Here is a 20067-nt window from a genome sequence, read left to right as displayed (position 1 = left end):
AGTTTCTGAATTTCATTCTCCTGTTTTCTTTATTTTTATGAGCAACTTACTCCACTTTGAATCTGTACTTTGACATTTATTAAAGCTGTATAAAAGCCATGCACAGTTTATTTACAGTATTATACATTAACTATGTTTGAGGACTACACAAAAATTTCACAAAACTTACTTATATGGAAAGATATGTGAAATGGGGCTTTAAAAAATTTTAGGTACAGAATTTTGTGAAGATTATGTTGGTTTCTAGTGTTATGCAAGCACTAGCTTGAAGTAAGACTGACAGAAACGTGCAAATGAGTAGAATTTCAACAAATGAATAACTACAAATGTTCTAGCTAAAAGCTAAAATATCTTGAAATACTACTATGTAGCAATGGAAATTTATAAAACAAACCAAAAAAAGGTTATTTTTTTAAAGTTTTTCATGAATAACAGGCTCTCAGTAATATTCTATAAAAACATTCAGAAATAAAGTTTCTCAAATTCTGTTCATCATCAAAATTATGTTTCCAGTGGTGACTGAAGTTGTGAATTGTAAATAATTATTTACTGTCCCACATGGGAAGTCTCAATGTCATCCTTTGGGGAGAGGAGGAGAAGAAATCAACCAGCAAATTTAGATTCAAGTAAAAGATCCTGGTACAGGTATCATGAACACAGAGTAGAGTGCTGCAGTAATGTACAAGTCCGCATACTTTCAACTGTACCCCTACAATGGAAATGTAAACTTTAGGTTTGTTCAATTTAAGATCTCCTATTAGGAAGTAAGTACCTCATCCTTCAGAGTTCAGGAAAATATTAATAGGGATTTCTTCTTCTCCAGTGGCAGCTCTTTCAGTTTTTACTGTTGTGGCTGAAGTACATTTAGATACTCAGACTGCCCCAACTGGTAAGTTGTGTTCCTTCCACAATCAACATACTGGTACCTCTCTTGCGATATCTGTTCAGAGTGTCCAAAGTATGTTGTTGTCACAGTAACTCTAAAAAAGAAAACAACAATAAAACTCAAATGGGGAGAAACATTCAACAGTTATATTAAAAAAGTCTTCCAAAGTGAGAATATTTTTATACAACCAAAATTTTCTCCTGAGAGAGACTGATTAATGGTAACTTAATATTGTGGACATGAGCCTCTTGGGGACTACTTACCCAACAGATAACATAAATGCTGTTTTAGCAAGCCCTACTCAAATAATTATACAAAACAAATATAATGTTTCCAGGACACTTATCATTAGACAAAAATATGTAAGTTCATTTCACTTTTAAAAATAATTATATACAGGCAGCTGCATAGCTCAGTCGGTTGAGCGTCTGACTCTTGGTCTTGACTCAGGTTATGATCCCATGGTTGTGGGATCAAGCCCTCCACCCAGCTCTGTGCTCAGCACAGAGTCTGCTTCAGATTCTCTCTCCCTCCTGCTCACTCACTCTCTCAATCTAAAATAAATTAAAAAATAAAATCTTAAAAAAAAATCATAGTTCTCTCATCACAGGAAAAATCTATTCAGATGTCACTTAATGGCCCAAATACCAAGCCTATAACCTACAATGTTTTAATGACTTTGAGTAACAAACCAAACTTTCAAACCAGTAATAGTACTTCTCATTACTTTTAAGGATTTTTTTACCACAGGCAGCAGAAAATTGGATGCTGCTCTCTGTTCTCCTCTCTAATCCACCCACTTCCACTTTCCAGCATTCTTGCAAGGTCCAGATTCACTACTTAGTGGCCATGTCATCCTTCACCTCTGAGCTCCCCACTTTCTCATTTGTCAAGTGAAATAATATTTACTCATCTCATCACACTTTTGCAGGGTTTAAAACCCAAATGAACTGATATTTGTAAAGCTGCTGTATATGCTATAAGCCAATGTTATAAATCTAAAGTTTAATAAAGAAAATCTCAAGAAAAACTGATACTTACTGCATCATGAGTACTATGTTATGCACTTTGATGGATATCAATGTACAGAAATCACTGTTAAAAAGAAAAAACAATGTGAATAAATGCAGGCTATAATATTACAAATTTAAAATCATTTAATTATGATTCCTCCCATATTAGAGCTAACAGAGATACTATAAAGAAGATTTAAGTGGGGCACCTAAGTGGCTCACATGGTAAGCATCTGACTTGATTTCAGCTAAGGTCATTATCTCAGGGTCCTGGGATCAAGCCCAGAGTCAGGATACCTGCTCAGCGGGGAGTCTCTTGTCTCCCTCCCTCTACCCCTCCATGTCCACCCCTGCTTGTGCATGTGCTCTCTAAAATAAATAAATCTAAAAAAAAGAAGATATAAGCATTTATTGATTGAACATTTTCTATGCGTCAAATAATGATAAATATTTTCATGACTTTTCATTCTAGAAACAGACATGCTTTCCTACTACAGCAGTTGTAGAGTCGTTTAACACAGGCTACAAATTATTGTTACTTTTTATTCACCTTTTGAAATTGTAGTGAACAGTCTGTTATTCAGAATTCTGTTAGCCTGATTATCAAAAGATGGTAAAAATTTATCCATTTTTTTTATTTAACGAGAGTCAATAATTAGACCCAAATGAAAAGCTTCACAACTTCAAACCAACAGAGTATTATAAAGTACTAGCACTTTTAGTTTTCCAATAGTAAAAAGTCAATACATACTAAAATGTATGAGAATACAGTTCTCAGAATAATTAGAAGGTGACATGGTGTATTTGTCTTAATTCTGAAAAATAAGTAGAAAACAAAACTAGGTATATAGGTACATAATGCACATAATAAATATGATGTATGCTGGCACAGGAGAACAGAAAGAGAAGATCAGTGAGAGGCTGGGAGTATTCCAAATGTGGTTTCTTGACTGCTACTTTGGCAGGTAATTCAGAAGATATCCATATACTTTATTCCTCACTTTATAATCTAATGAGAGAAAATTATTAAAAATCAAAACTTACTACATGTAACTCATTTCCTCTGCTATGACAGTAGGTACTGTATAATCAATCTGAAATGCAAAAAATGAAAGTAAGCCAATTGGAAAGAGGGGCAAAGCATCAAATATTTCAGATACCTGTCACAATTTCAAAGAGTTTAGAAATATCTCCCTTTGCAAAGTTGCTTCTAAGACTTTCTCTTATACATGGAAGGGACACATGTCAAGGTCAAGTTTTTGAGGAAATCCTCCCCTCCCTCAAGTTAACATGAGAGACAAAGTCAAGACTCATTGAACTCCTGTGAAGTATTTCATGATGGAAGCTTACTTGTTTCATATCCAGTGGGCCAATATTGGTTATGTTGTTTAAGCGTGCCTTTCCGATAACTGTTTTGGAAAACTGAACTTGTGCAGTGATGTTTTCAACTTCAACAGAATAATAGTTATTGTTTGTTATATTTAGTGTGTTCTGCAAAAGAAACAAGACAGAAAATATATAAGCATACCAAGTATGTATTCAAAATTAATTTTAAAAAGTGACTTCAAAAAAATAAGTAAAACTTCAGCTTTGGCCATGCTTCAGTTATTAGGAGGAAGAAAAGTATTGCCAAAAATAACATAGGACATTAAATGAACTGATTATTTGGTTTTATGATGAGTGCTATATTATGCTGATAATAAATATACAATCTAAAAAAACAGCCCAGAAAATGTACATTATAGGAATATACAAAATGTATGTTAGAAAATATATTTGTGGACTTAGCAAAAATTCTATAACAATAATTTTAAAATTTCATCTAAATTTTTGCTAAATGTTAGTATACAGGTATCTTTACAGACATTACCAGTAAGCTACTTCTTATTCTATTAAATACAAAGATGACCATTTAAAACATTAAATAGTACTTTAAGTAAATTTTGTTTAAAAAGAATTGGTATTTTAACTTATATATAAGTAGAAATTTCCACCAGGTCCCTTTGAAGAAGAAATAGGATAGATTCAAGTCTGTTTGTTGGAAGAGAAATGGAGCTACATCATTTCTATTCTTAGTAAGTGGGGGAACTTTTGCAATTCTGCCAATGAAGAAAAAAATGTTAAGAAACAACAGATAAAAAATAAAACATCTGAAACAGTCATCATGAAAGAAAATCTACAGGAACTAAATGATAAATCTTAAATATTTGTAAGGCAGATTGTAATGGTTACCACCTACACAAAAAGAGTCCTTACAAACTGAAAAGACAAAGCCTTAAGAAAAAAAATAATAAAGCAAACAAGAGCAAAGCATATTGAAGAAATAAATCAAAACAGTACAAATATAAATGATGAGAAAACACTTAGAAATTCTCCAATTCATTTAGAGTTGGGGAAAAGTTGTTTTAGTACAAAAGGAATATTGTTTTATATTCATTAAACTAGTAAAACCTGTAGCAAGCAACAAATTCTACTCCTGGCAGGGATATGAGCAAAAGGGTCTCTTTTTACATTCCTGGAAAACATGTGAAGCCTTGCAGCCATTCTGATAAGGAATCTAGCAACAGCCATTAATATAAAAATAATGTATATCCTGTGACCTAGCAATCGTACTTGAGCATTTATCCTAAAGAAATAAAAACACTGGGATGTTAATGACAACAGTGGCAAAAACAAACAAACAAAAAAGACTGAAAATAAACCAAATGACCAGCTATAAAAATAATGACTGAATAGTATTAAAGCATTACATGGAATATTATGCAGCCCATTAAAAAGAATGGATTAACTCTAAGCCAGAAAATTAGGAGAGATTTCTACAAGGTATTAACAAGTGAAAAAACCAAGATGCATAAAATATGTACATATGAAAATAAATATTAAGAAAAGCTAAATGTGGGCTTATAAATTAATATGAACATGGAGAAAGATGGAGAATGGCAATTATGGGGTAAGTGAAAAAGAGAGAAAACAGTCTCAGTAAAAAAGGATGAAAAAAAGAATATGCTAGCAATCAGTGATTTTTATGATCACATTTATTTATTAATCTAGTTATATGGAGAACTAAAATTCCATAATGTAGTAGAAATAACCTTTATCTAAATATATAAAAGTTTTCATCTACTTAGCTCTTAATACCCATGTCAATTTAACTTCTAGACACTGTAGAAAAGGGATTGTTAATTTGAAGTCAATGGACCTTCTGACAGAAGCGGAAGAATGGGATGCAGAAAAATCATGCACTCCTTTGTATGTGCAAATAACGTTGGTATGTCTTTCTTGAAGTGTCCATAGCTATTAAAGGGATCAATAATGCAAAAGTGGTTGACAACAAAAATACAAGAATTAGAAAAAGATGTATTGATCATTAGAATTACAAAGAAACATTAAGACAGACCAAAAAAAAAGACAAAGTTTGGTACTATCAGACATTTTGTTGCTGAGAGCAGTGAGAATCCACTTAATCTGTAAATCAAGAGACCATAATCATTAACTTTTAAGTAATGATGATTTATTATCAAAAACCTTAAAATGATCTGTGATCTTTAGTTAGCAAATTTGTATTTAGGAATCTATCCTATAGCAATAACCTAAAATGGAAACAAAGTTTAAGTATAAAGATGTTTTCTGAGTATTAGTAATAGCAAAATTAAACATCTATTAAGAAATGGTTGAGTAAATGGCAATACAGCCATATAGAAGACTACATAAGGGCCCTTAACATGGGAAAATTTAGTGAGCTCTCAAGGCAAAATATCCACATGTATATGAAAATATCTGACTACATTTATAAATATATGTGTATACAAATGTATATATGCATTATTAGCAAATATATGTATATATTAATAGGTCTAGGTAGCAGACGTAAAAACAGACATCAAGGGTGTCAAATGTATAATGGTAACATATTCATAAGCAGAAAGACAAATATTACTGTAGGAAAGTAGTAAGAATGTTTATTTCTCATTTTAAGAAACAAAAGTAATATTATATAATTCCATTTTCCAAAATACTGACAGAGAACCTATGAAAAACTCAACCTTTTATCTCACAGTTTTCCAGTCAAACTTAATGTTTGTCTAATATGATATTGCTATTTCTTAATTCAGTCTTTCTCAGTTAAGTGTATCTCAAAAAAGTGGGAATTCCTGAATAATTACTGAAGTATGATATTTACTTTTTTTTTTTTTAAGATTTTATTTATTTATTTGACAGAGAGAGATCACAAGTAGATGGAGAGGCAGGCAGAGAGAGAGAGAGAGAGAAGCAGGCTCCCTGCCGAGCAGAGAGCCCGAAGCAGGACTCGATCCCAGGACCCCGAGATCATGACCTGAGCCGAAGGCAGCGGCCTAACCCACTGAGCCACCCAGGCGCCCCTGATATTTACATCTTAATGCACAGATTTATAAAAGGGAACATCACATGACTTTTATTATACATTTATAATATTTGATACTAAAACGAGTTCTGGAGATTGGCCAAAAAAATCTGGCCACTTTTAAAAAACTGTACACAAAGAAAAATACATTCCTCATTCCATATGCCTGTTAAAATGAGAAAACACTCAACAGTAATTCTCTAGTCATATGAAATTGATTTACAATTAGCACTGTGTTATTTTATGTACATGTTTTTTCCATAGATACTTTTTTTTTTTTTAAAGCCCTTAATCTGATTAACAACTTTTGGTGCTAAGCAATGAGAATAAATGGACCCATGGGAGTTCTTTCTTTAATTAGAGTAATTCTACTTTAACATACCATTTCTCTACACTCCTGTCCCTCCAAACCTCTCCCCCCAACTACAACTAGCTGTATCTCTACCTCTACCTCACGCATACGGTACCCCCTCCACAAAGAAAACCAACTAAAGTCCAGTATCACCCTTCCAAACAAACCACTGCCACACAGATGCACTCTGAGGCCTGAACCCATACACAATTCCTAATGGCATAACCAATACACGTTCCTTTTTAATAATTCAGTGGTTTGCAAACCATGCTTCTTTTCAAACAAATATTAACATATAAACAGGTAGACCTTCTCTGAGGTTTTGTTTGTTTCCTGTTTTCAAGAGTGAGAAGGCTGTAGAGTATTAAAAACGAGTGTCCAGGAAGATACTGCAGATATTTTCCCACATACTAATTTATAAGAGAAATCAGTCTCGTGTACTTTAAACGCCATAAAGGAATAGTCTGTTAAAATGGCAAAAACTGTATTTCACCAAATACGAGGAAAAGAAAACGGTACATTTATCACATTTATAGAATCAACTATTTTAACATTTTGCTAGGAATTAGTTGGAGTCAAATGTTGAAAAGTAAACAGATTGTAAATGTTTTTTTTTTGGCCAGCAACTGTTTGTGTTACCATCTTAAAGGCAACTCCAAATGCTAAACAATTCTGTATGTACAATTGCCAGTAATTATTATTTGCCATTTTCAGCAGAACCAGAAATGATAAGAGGATCAAAAGCAGACATACAGAAAGCAAACTGACCAGTGTCACATTTAATATTCTCTAAAGGGACAAAGGTGTATATCATAAAGGAATGCAGTCAAATATTTTTAATGTGAATTTGTACTTACCGTGATATTTAAATATACTGTACGCTTTTGAACATCATAACTGACGTATGCTGATTTTACGCCAATGTATTTCACGTCAATAGAGCGAGGGAAAAGGAAAAACACAGCCAATCCAGAAAGGAGCAGACAGACAAACACAGAAGCCATCACATACAGCTTTCTGAAAAGAAAAATGAGTATTGAAATACATATGCATCAAAAGTTACATAATGAAACATTCAGAGATGGTATGTTCAACTTGAATTTTTCCTTTTATACTAGCAGGAAAAGATGTATAATTTCACCAACCTTTTACATTATAAAAGTATTTAGTTGGGCTGGATCTGGTCTATTACGTGTTAAAATGTTCTCCTTAAAAGATGTATGCACCTTTTTGGAGACCGGGGTTTCAGGGTTACTGCACATACGACATTTACTACAGTGTTTCCTAAACCAGGCTGCACAGTGGAAGTGGGGGAAAAGCTGGGGAACTTTATAAAAATATGGATTTCAAGACTCCCTTCTAAACTCACTAAAGCAGAATTCTCACATGTGGGTTTTGCCATTATATAATTCCCTGAAGTGACTGCTCATCAGAACCTGTGAAGCCCTTAAAAACATAATGACATAACCACATGCCTCATCAATCTCATGAAGTCTCACTAAGACTTTGAGTCTCATCCCAAAGTATTTACGTACTCAGATTTAAAAATATTGTTTACATTAATCAACTCTGCTTTGATGATGTCGCTAAACTGTTTCTTGAAAATCAGAAAAGGGGATAATAGTATGCAGATATAAGACAAGAAAAAATAAACTTTCCATGCTTTTCTACTCTTCTAACTCCCCTTGAAATGTAGTTCTTCTATCTCTCCCTCTTTATTTCCAAACTCCAGAGACAAAAATTGCCTCTATCCTCAGGTTTACCCTCAAAACTAGGGTTTCAAAATACAAATTTTCCTCGTTTCTCCAACAAGTAACTCTCAGTTCAAAGCCCACAGCACCTTTGTTTCTTTCTAGGTCTGTGGAAATAATTTGAGTACTCCACACAATTCCTTGTGAATAATGAGATTTTCCACAATGACTGGTGGAAACTATCCCCGGCCTCATGTGGGCTCTGAGGACTGTCCCCTCCGTTCTGTTTTGTGTGGTTCTTCCTTCAGCCTCAGGTACTTTCCTCACATATTATACACTGATCAGTACTCAGTGAAACACTCAAGGAGTACCCAGTATAGCTCTCTACCCTCCTACACCTACCCAGTGTAGCTCTCTACCCTACTCTGACCTACTTACTCTAGTCTTGGACTCCTAGATCACCAATACCATGCATCTCCTCAGTTTAGGGGGACTGCTAAGCTCTGCCTGGGTTCTTTCCATTGTGCTGCGCTCTGGTATCTTTTCCTAGACAGTAAAGTGGTATAATCCCAGGGCTTACCTCATTTGTTTTCCCTTTCTCTGTTACCACTGTCCGTGTACTGCCTGATGTCCACTATCTAGAAATACTGTTTCATTTTATCTGTCCAGTTTTTTAGCTGTTTTAGATGGAAGAATCTATCTAGTCCCTGTGATGATCCCATCTTGCTTGGAAGAGAGAAATCAAATTTATTTGATTTTGTACTTTTACCCCTTAGTTTTTACGCTAAGAATCTTATCCCTAATGGCATTAGTATACACTTAGTTACCTGCTTTACGTGTAAGTTTCAAAATTATACTAACATTACTCCTAACAATGCAGCTTTTGAGTGCAGTTCAAACTTTTGTTGTCATTGTCTTTGTCATTTAGAACACATCTTACTAGACACTGACAGTCAAAATGAAATATTTTCAAGTCACTTAAAGTTATTCTTTCATCTGTAGTTATGCCACCAACTAGATATAGTCAGAATCATTAGACTCATTTGTTTCAGTTTGTTTCAAATTTTAGGAATTGTTTTTTTGTTTTTTTTTTACTTCGGATTTCATCTTTTAAGTTCGATTTTTTAAAAATGTACTTCTAAACCCCAAATATAAATAAATATACATACACACGATCATCTCACTTGCTTACCTATTCCCTCTTCAAGTTCCCTCCCAAACTCTGACAGTAATCATTTTATTAGTCTTTGGTTTATCAATCCACTGTTTCTCCCTCCTTCTCTGTATTCACGTGTGTTTTCAGATAAAAACATACTCTGGATATCAACTCTAGTAAAATACAGAGTTCTTCCTCATTCCATTTTATCATATATAGATGTAGCATAACTTATTCTACCAGAACCTTATCACTGGCCATTTACATTATTTCTAGTGCTCTGCAATTATAGAAACTGGCACAGTGAGTAACTTATGTAAAAGCCACTTACTATATTTGACAATTATGCTTAGAAAAAAATTTTCAAAGTAGAATTCCTGAGCCAAAAGGTAAATGCATATGTAATTTTCCTAGATAACAACAAATTCCCCTTCACTAACAAGATAAAAGTGTGTTCGTTTCACACAGTACTGCCAGCCAATTCACTGTCAAAATTTGGAGTTCTGCCTCATCTGACAGATAAGAAACGGTATTTCACTATTGTTTTAATCTGTTTTTCTCTTATGAGCAAGACTGAACATCTTCTCACATGTTTAAAGGAACTCTGTATTTCTCTTTTCTGTACTACTCGTTCATGGTATCTGTGGTAATGTGCAGACATCACTTACCAGTTTGCCATTTGTATTCTGGCTTCATTTAAGGTTTTGTTTTCATCTTGTAAGTTAATCTAGGCTTTGTCAAATTAATCTTTTCTGTCCTCACTGGATTCTGAATCCTATGTAGAGTTTTTCCATCCTGAAATTATAGAGGACTTAAGCCTAATTTCTTGAACATTCATAACCATCTACTATATGTTTTATAATAAAGGGTCAGATCAACCTTTTTAAAATCTTGTGCATTTTTTTTCTATAAATATTTAAATATGCTGCTCTACTGGTTACTTATTTGGAGCACTGTGGGTAAGAAGCAGGCCAATCTGATTTTCTGTCCCTTATAAATTAATTGATCCTTCTGCCTGGGGTCTTTCAAAGGGTTTTTCTGGGTTTTTTTTTTTTGCTTTTTACATTCGAAGTCCAGTAAATTTCACTAGGATGGATAGAATGTTTTGAAGATCATGGCATCTCTTTTCAATATGTAGGTCTGTGTCTTGTTTCAGTTGAGGAAGTGCTTTTTTTTTTTTAAAATTTTTTTTTTTTTTTTTTAATTTGTTAAGAGAAAAAGAGCATAAGCCTGGGGACTGGCAGGCAGAAGGAGAAGCAGGCTCCCTGCTGAGCAAGGAGCCCGATGTGGGACTCCACCCCAGCACCCTGGGATCATGACCCGAGCCGAAGGTAGATGCTGAATTAACTGAGCAACCCAGGCATCCCCAGGAAGTGTTCTTGAACTGAATGTTTAGTATTTGTTCAGTTTGATTCCTTTGATTTTTCTTTAGGGGCTTCAATTATATGAGTGTTCAATCTTTGCTTATGGTTACCTTACTTTTCATTAATTTGTGTGTGTGTTTTCACTTCCTCCTTTGTAACTTCTCTTCCCTTTGCTATACTTTTCATGGTATCTATTTGCAACTGTTCTTCTGGTCTTGTCTCTATTTCTGAAATTAATTTTTCCTAATTCTTTCAGAGGTTCAAGTCCTCATGTCTCTTTTCACGTCGTCATGTTGTTTAGTCATCTCATTTCTGAGCTTTTCAATTTATGACTCCTGCAGTTCTTTCATAGCTTCTACAGTTTCAATTTCTTTAAGAACATTTATAATATTGTTATTTTCATGTTTTTCTGATATGCTTCTATGATCTATTAGCATTTTCAGTTTAACACTATCTTTGTATGATGCTTCACTGCAATACTTTTTTGTTGCTCATCTTTAAATGAAATGTTTTTGTACTTTTAATAGAAGCTTCCATTTTAGGCGATGAGGATGAGCCAGGGTGGCCTTCCTAGCTTCACTGCTCAAAACTCCATCTTCTATTAAAATACAAAATTAACTGTTTTCTTTCTTTTTATTTTTGTAAGATGGCCTATATGTATATACACTTCTATAGTTCTGAGATTCTCTCTCCAGTTTTCCGAACTTTTCTTCCGTTTTCCCTATTCTTTCCCTGTACAAAATGGATTCAGTCCCTCACAGGCTTTTCCTTAGGATATGTCTGTCCTGTTACAATAGCTTTTGGTGAATTTTCTTAAGGTCTTTGAGGATCAAGGTGGTCTAGTTCCTTCTGATCATAAGGGCCCTTAGTGGATCTCTGTGACCTTTTCTGCACTTTCTCCAAGGTGCAGCACACTAAGAGTCCTCCCATTTTGCAGGTTATCCAGAAGTATTTGCTGGAAGTGTTCTGAGTGGGATCTTTTGCTTTTGGGACTTGTGTATCAGAACATTTGCTTTGTCTCAGAACTCTGAGGACCTTCAGCAGTTCTTTTTGTTTCCCTTCACAAATTCCACACAGCTGCTAACATGTTTTGATCCTTGCTCCATTTTTAATCTGGGGTGAGTAGGAGAACCTTAACACCCATTTTTAATGCAAATGTTTGTTTCCTACTGCTTTTCTAGGTTTGTCTGTTTTAGTAAATAGATTTAAGAAGATTCAGACACTATGCCACTTTGAAGGCCTTATCCCAATCAGAAATCCTTCTTTTAAATGACGTGAAGCATCGATGGCGTAATTTAAGAACCTGATAACGTTTTTCATTTTAATAGTTAACTAGAGTGATTATATGTAATTTGAAAAGGAGAAAAATACCCCCAAAATTTGCTATTTTCTTATCATCACTTACGTCCTTCTTGGCCTTAATCTCTGATCGCTATATGGAATCAATGCCACCAGCTGATTTTCTTGCCCTAAAAGTAAAAATAGGTTTAGAAATTTACTAATATGATTAATTAAAATATAGTGGCTTTCTATCAAAGTCTGGTTTAGAAGGACCAGAATACCATCTAGCTCTCATCTCTCTGGTAAACTGCTCAAAATCTTCTAAAATTATCTAATAGACACTAAATTCCAAAACAAATAATGTATTTTTCATAGCCTGATATCTAGTTATGAATACAAATAATACAAAGAATGAGAAAGAGTAATGACTTTACTGAAAAAGATCGCAAGAGGCTCAGCTTTCAGAAGATCTGAATTTACCAAAACTTCTTCCACTACTATTTCCTGCTTAGATTCTGATTTGGTTATCTGGGTAAGAGCAAAAGAAATATCTGCTACCTCTGTGTCCTGAAATCCTTTGCACTATACTCCTTGAAAACCAAAATCAATACATAACACATCTCACGCTTCAAAAGCCCATACAAAATGAGGCTTCCACAACTCAGGTCACACATCTTTCATTTCTTGGGTTAGGCTATATCCATATACTTTAATGGATACATAGATCTTTAATAAACCAATTCTGCAATCTTATCAGAACTTGACTTTTTGTATTAACTCTTAAAGCACTACAGTCAAATTCTCTTTTAAAGCTTCCTATAATGTTTCCATTATTCCTCTCTGCCCCTTCTACAACTCTCCACTCATTTACACTACCTCCCCACACCCACAAGTAAATATTTGTTATGTATGTATGTCTCTCTGTATGTACATGTATCCTGTCTTGTTTGGTGGTATTCATTTGACTAAACTATATTATTATTAAAAGCAACCTTTCAGTTACCATGCTGATACAGCTAAATGTGGATACATAAAAACATGCAACTCTGCTCACTGGCCTCGTTTCGATCACTAATCTCAAGTGGCCTTTAATGATGTCAACCATCAGACAATTTTCCTAGTTCACACTCTCCATCTGACTCTCCAAAACCACAACTTTATAACTTCCAACTCTCGCTTCAAATCTCCAATACCTTCTTCCCTATCCTCGCTCTTAGCTCATGATGGGGCAAACAGGAAAGAACTTCCACAAGCTCCCACTACCACATCCACTCACCTACCTGTTTCTGTGTCCATATACTCTACTTCCCTACTACAAAGCCTAAACTGCAGATGCTTCCCTGTGAGAGCAGCCCCCTGCACTTGTGCACTACATCTAATAATTCCCCCATCTCCTACATTGTTTTTTTTTCTCTATGGATTATTCTCATCATATTATTCACTCTACCTTAAAAAAAAAAAAAAATCCCTTTCCTGACCTCACAGTGCCCTCCAGCTACCATCTTTCTTCTTCCTTATATATACAGTAAAACTCCTTAAAATACCTATTTTCTCACTATATAACTTCACTCCTCCTATACTCTCTTGATCCCACTCTGTACATGCTATACATGTTTATGCAACCCACCAAGCTGTTCTTTTAAAAGTCTCCAGTGGTCTCCATGTACATCACCAAATCCAATGGTCAGTTCTCAGTCCTTACATTACCTGATCTGTTGGTAGCATCCAACAGGTCCTTACTCTCTCCTACTTGGTGCACTTTCTACATTCATTTCCAGGACACCAGAGACTAAAATTTCCTCCTTCTACTATAGCTGTTTTTCATTGTCTTTGCTAAGTCTTTCTCAAATCACTGACTTGGAAATGTCCCAGTGCCCCCAGGTTTGGCACTAGGGTCTTTTTTTTTTTTTTTTCCTATTCACACTGATAAGCTTGGTGCTCTCATCCAACTCAGCTTCAAGTAACCACCTGTATTCGGATGACTCCAGCTGAGGGCTTACACCTGAATTCCAGACACTTACTGTAACTACTTATTAAACATATCCACCTAGATGCCAAATATGCATCCCAAAACTTTTATGTCTAAAACAGAGTTCCTGATCTCTCACCAGACAGATACACACAAACCTGTTCTCCATCCTAATAAACAGCTATTCCATTCTTCCAGCTGTTCAGACAAAAATACTTCCAAGGTCATCCTGATTTCCTACGAACCACAATCCATTTCCAGGCTGCCAAAAAAAGCCTATAGGCTATACCTTAAAAATATATCCAGATTGCTAAAATAGTCCTTTTTTCCCTCCTCTAAGCCAGAGGCACTAATCCTTTTGCCTAAAAAAAATCCTTTCATTCTCTGAAAAGATAATACCATCACATTCAAAGGCCAACTCATAGATAAACTTCCCTAACCCAAGGCATTTTTTAAAAGAAACTGGTATAAACTGATCTGTCTTCCCCTGTCACTTTGTTCTTCCACTTTCTGCAGGAATACCTATCAGCTTCAACCGGTAAATATGAATAACACAATAACACAAAGTATTTGTATTATTTCTATTGTTTCCACTTCTACTGAAATCTGTCTAGCCTACAAACTGCACGTGAAGATTATTCCCTTCTAAATTTCCCTATGATATGCCACAAACTGATTTTCCCCCCTACATGGCCCATCTTCATTTACCATCCCTCTTCATGTAGTTCCTCCAAAGAATAACTAACTAACTAACTAGGGCATGACTAGCTTCTTACTATTCTTTAGATAATGAATTAAAAATATTAGGTCACCATATTACTGAAATTGTTCCCCAAACCCAACATGTGATTACCACCTCTACTGATTCCCAATAGGTCTAAAAAATTTCAGTCAAGCGATATTGCCTATCTGCTATTGCAGGTGGGAAAGAAAAAAGTACTAGAGGTAGACTGGTAGTTTTCATTACTGCTTTAGGAACCTTAAGATGTTTCTGATCTTTTTTTTTAAATGTTTATATTTACTTCTTTGTATCTCTTACTGAAGATAACTAATATACAGTTTTAACTTTAATTCTAAAAGACTTCTGAAACACAGAGGGTTATGCTTAGATCTATGGGTTTTATATTATTTGTGTGAATGTCTGGAATTACTCTTAAAGGAAAAACAACACAGTAACACATACCCCTAGGAATTCTTCCTGTTCCTTGACAAGTGGGACAAGTGACACTATCTCTTCCTGTAAATTCCACATATGGAAACTGAGAGACATCTCCACCTCTTCCATCTTCATTATGGACTTCATTATTAAGCAGTCCATTCCTCATGTTTTCAGTTGATGTGACTCCATCATAAGCATCTTCTTTATTTGAATGCAAAGGCAAATGTGAAAAAGACTTTCCCATGTCTAAAGAAAAAGAAGAATCTTACAGTAAATTTCAGGAAAAAAGTATACTCAAGAACATTATGAGATTTTTATAACAACCTAATTTTATGAGATTTTAAAATATGAGATTTTATAACAACCTAATTAATATAGAGCAAACTTCACAGGAATATTCAAATTACTTTCTGATTAGAATTATATTTAATCAAAGTAATATCTGAAACAAGGGATCCAAAAGTCCAAAGTGTTTCTTTTCTTTTTTTTTTTTTTTAAAGATTTTATTTATTTATTTGACAGGGAAAGAGAGTTCACAAGTAGGCAGAGAGGCAAGCAGAGAGGGGTAGGGGAAGCAGGCCCCCTGCTTGAGTAGAGAGCCCAATAAGGGGCTGGATCCCAGGACCCTGAGATCATAACCTGAGCTGAAGGCAGAGGCTTAACCCACTGAAGTACCCAGGCGCCCCTCTCCAAAGTGTTTTTCTAACAAAATATTATAAAATGATGTATCAGACTTGTGATGAGAATGGGCTTTCAAACATTAAAATTTTACAAGTCTATACTTTTTTAGAGTTCTCCGAAAATAAAGTGGGCTTCGCTTTTCTTAGAATAAGACAAAAACATAAAACAAAAACATATTCTATCTTTAAACCAATTAGTGCTAAAGCTAAAGTTGGTTTAGGCAAATTATCATTACTTATTATATGTATCACCAGGCAAGTTCGAAGACTTCAATTACCTCCCATTAAACCTCAGTCTGTACTTTCTAATTGATTAAATTCTTCTTTCCAGCTTATCTCTAAAACGCAGGCCAAAGATACTGAGGGCAAAGCATTCCACAAAGGGAAGCAAACAAGCACCTCAAGCAATAAGGGGCCAGCAGGACTGATGCCAATTACAATGGTGGATCTGACCTTTACCACCCACCTGTGTGTACCCATCCAGTTTCGTCCCACATTTTCCTTATATAAACTCAAAAGTATTTTCCGCACTTTGGAGACAGTATTTTGAGACCTCAGTCCCCTATCTTCCCCATGTTGGCTTCACTGAAATAAATTCCTTTCTTGTTTCACCACCACCCCTATCTCTGCTTTTGGATTTTTGTCAGTGGTGAGTGGCTGAACCTGGTCTGTTTGGGACTCCTGGAGCCAGGTTTCCTTGGGCCTAAGCCCTGGTTACAAGTTCAAAGTAGTAAGTTTCAGTCTGTTAAAATTCATGCCCCTTTGTGATAAATAAAATCCACAATTCTTCTCATTCTCACATTTCTAGCCTTAACATTTAAAACATAAACAACTCAAAAACCAAATCCTGCATTTTTTTCTTTCAACAGTTGGCACACCTAAAATTATGAAATTAATATTCAAAGATATTTAATAATTCACCAATACAAAGCAGTAAAACTTAGTACATTAATTTCCAAAATTTTAGTATGATGCTATCAAAAATAACATGGGTAAAATTTAAATTTATATTTAATATAAATTTAAAACCAAGTAAGAATAGGTAGTAGTAGTACCTATAAATACCATACCTATAGCAAAATAACCTCTGCAGGGAGGTAATGCAATAGCACTGCAGTTGAGTCATACAATTTTAGATTTTTTAAAAAGATTTTATTTATTTATTTGACAGACAGAGATCACAAGTAGGCAGAGAGGCAGGCAGAGAGAGGAAGAAGCAGGCTCCCTGCTGAGCAGAGAACCTGATGCTGGGCTCGATCCCACGACCCTGGGATCATGACCTGAGACGAAGGCAGACGCTTTAACCCACTGAGCCACCCAGCAGCCCCGAGTCATACAATTTTAAGGATGAAAAAGAACTTAAAAGTCATATAATCCAACCTGCTGATATTGTGAGGGAAAATGAATAAAACATTTAAACATTTCAAAACATTTCTTCTCTTCCTAAATTTGACCATATATCTTTTATCAGTTCCTAAAAATTTATTATTATATAGACATTCATACGAAGAGATGAGCATTTCTTTTAAAAATTCTAACTCAGGGACGCCTGGGTGGCTCAGGTGGTTAAGCTTCTACCTTCTGCTCAGGTCATGATCCCAGGACCCTAGGATCCAGTGAGTTCCGAGTTCCACATGGGGCTCCTTGCTCTGTGAGGAACCTATTGCTCCCCCTACTATGCACTCGCTCACTCTCTGACAAATAAATAAAATCGCCTGGGTGGCTCAGTGGGTTAAAGCCTCTGCTTCCGCTCGGGTTATGATCTCAGGGTCCTGGGATTGAGCCCCACCTGGGGCTCTCTGCTCAGCGGGGAGCCTGCTTCCCTCTGCCTGCCTCTCTGCCTACTTGTGATCTCTGTCTGTCAAATAAATAAATAAATAAAAATAAAATCTTTAAATAAATAAATAAATAAATAAAATAAAATCTTTAAACAACAACAACAAAAAACCTCAATGGGGCGCCTGGATGGCTCAGGTCATGATCCCACCTTCCTGGGATCAAGCCCAGCATCAGGCTCTCTGCTGGGGGGCCGGGGGGAGCGGCTGCTCCCCTCCCCACTACTTGTGATCTCTCTCTCTCTGTGTCAAATAAATAAATAATCTTCTAAAAATTTATAGAAATTCTCAGTGATTTGAGTAAGGAAAACTGACAATAATTCAAGTCATACTGGAGTACAAAGAAAAGTTCACTTTTTAAGACTGGCATGCCATCCAAGTGTTGGGGATCATTCAAACATAGTGTAAACAGGAGGATAAAAAAAATTATACAACTAGCAGACAAATATAAAAGTGTAGAATGATGAAGATGCTTATTTTCACAATTTTATTATTAAAAATCTCCATATACATTGTACGTGTTAGGTTTAAAAACAAATGAGCTTGTAACTTTCACAAATGCATTATCTTCTCTTGGTTTGTCTAATGACATTAAGTCCAAGCCAAACCAACACATGCCAGTCACAGGTGGTTCAGGGGCGAATTAACATCACTCTCCCCACACAGTGACCTATGTGAAATATCAGTTGGACAGGGATTGAGGGCCTCAGCAGTGTGGCCACAGAAGCATCCTTTCTGGGATCTCAGTTAACACACGAGGGTAAAATGCATCCCACTAGAATGCTTTGGTGGGGGGATGAGGGAGACACAAGGCAAGATCAAGTGGCTCTCAGTCTGGGCCTGTCTTCTATGTGTATCTAACAGTTGAGTCGGCCTTTAACAGGTGTTTCGGCAAGGCTAACTGACTAGCACCAGACTTCGTCAGATACCCCCTACCCTCCCTACTGGATTTTCCTCACAGTGTAGAAATATTTAGCCACTTCTATTCCTGGACACTCGCTGGTTTGTTTATCATTAGGTGCTAAACCCCCTTCTCTTCCCTGTATTCAATGTTTTTATCACAATTTCCTACTGAAAACCCAACATGGATCTAAGACAGCAAGGAGAGATTAAAAAGAAAAAAAAGTACAGCACTCCATCCAATTTAAATGGGTCACTATCTCCTGTGATAACGAAGAAAGCCAGCACCATTCCTAAGCTACATAAACAAGACTCGGCACACAGCCTACCCTGTAAAGGTTAAACATAAGACAAGGGAACCGTGCAAGCAAACTCAAGAAAAGCACAACCAGGGGCCACCTGGTTGTACAAGGTGTGGGGGCCTGGATCAACCTTATGCTCTGGGCTTGGGCCAAAGCCTAAAGTTCCCTCGGCAAGAGGCTGGACCCCGGTAGGAGGTGACACAACAACCAACAACGCCATCAGCCAACCCTGAGCGCCTCCTCGGTGCCCGAACTGGCCCAGCTCCCCTGCGGCCTCTCCGCCTATAACTCCCCGTCCCTCTCGGCTCTTTCCAAGGCGCCGCCGCTCAGATCCACTCCAAAATATGGACCGAGGGGTTGCGCGTCCGGGGTCGCTCACCAACACTCGGGTCGCTGCGCAGTCCCGAGCTGCTCCGGCGCACACAGGCCCGAGGACAGGGTCACGGGGTCTGCCGTCCGGATCGCGGGGGCTGGAGCGACAGGCCTACAAGCGCCGGGACACGGCGGATTCGGGGCGGGGGAGGGGCGGCAGGACGACAGCATCAGCTGAGGCCAAGCGCTGCTGCAACCTGCGTCCGCACCTGCGCAGAGCGCTTTCGTAGGAGGTGAGTGACCTACGAGCGTGCACTACGCATGCGTCCTCCCTCCGCTCGGCTAAATCCCGGAAGCGCAGCGGCTGTGACTGTGCACTCTCCAGGGGTTTTGTTACCTATGTCTCTCAAAACTTAAAGGTAAAAGTCTAGCCCTGGAAAATTTAAAAGCAATAGTACCACCTTTTTTCCCCCTCCCCTATTAGGCCTTTTCCTTTTGCAAAGGGGGAAAAAATATTTGCCGTCTAGTCCACGCTGTGCGAGTTGTCGCTCATGCTCGCGATGCTGGGAGTAGGATGAACTGGTTGGCAGACGCGGGTTTGGCAGCTGGAAATTCAAATCGTTTAAAATTTAGAACCTCTTGCCGGGTAGAAGGAAACTAAGCGCGGCAGGAGCCGTGTTTTGGGGAATTTGTTTTGCTTTGTTTTGGTTTTCCTTCTGTTTTTGCACATGAGTCACCATCTTCCACCCCTGTCCCCTTAACTCAGTGGTTACGGCCGTAGTAGAT

General features: G+C 36.6%; 1 protein-coding gene across 1 annotated transcript in view; it reads right to left on the bottom strand.

The window, feature by feature from the left end:
* Positions 1–19462, bottom strand: part of LOC116862935 (transmembrane protein 106B) — a 20017-nt gene extending 555 nt beyond the window's left edge. The window contains exons 1-8 of the mRNA XM_032850382.1: positions 19349–19462; positions 15277–15498; positions 12249–12312; positions 7490–7649; positions 3250–3390; positions 2944–2993; positions 1928–1981; positions 1–980 (exon numbers count right to left, since the gene is read on the bottom strand). The exon at positions 1–980 is cut by the window's left edge and continues 555 nt beyond it. Coding sequence (XP_032706273.1) covers positions 842–980; positions 1928–1981; positions 2944–2993; positions 3250–3390; positions 7490–7649; positions 12249–12312; positions 15277–15496 — 828 coding nt within the window. The 5' untranslated portion in view covers positions 15497–15498; positions 19349–19462 and the 3' untranslated portion in view covers positions 1–841. The remainder of the gene's footprint in view (positions 981–1927; positions 1982–2943; positions 2994–3249; positions 3391–7489; positions 7650–12248; positions 12313–15276; positions 15499–19348) is intronic.
* Positions 19463–20067: the final 605 nt, after the last annotated feature.

Source organism: Lontra canadensis, unplaced genomic scaffold (assembly GCF_010015895.1).
Source record: "Lontra canadensis isolate GAN:19392208 unplaced genomic scaffold, GSC_riverotter_1.0 scaffold398, whole genome shotgun sequence".
Lineage (NCBI taxonomy): Eukaryota > Metazoa > Chordata > Mammalia > Carnivora > Mustelidae > Lontra > Lontra canadensis.
This window is presented reverse-complemented; position numbering and strand designations above follow the sequence as displayed.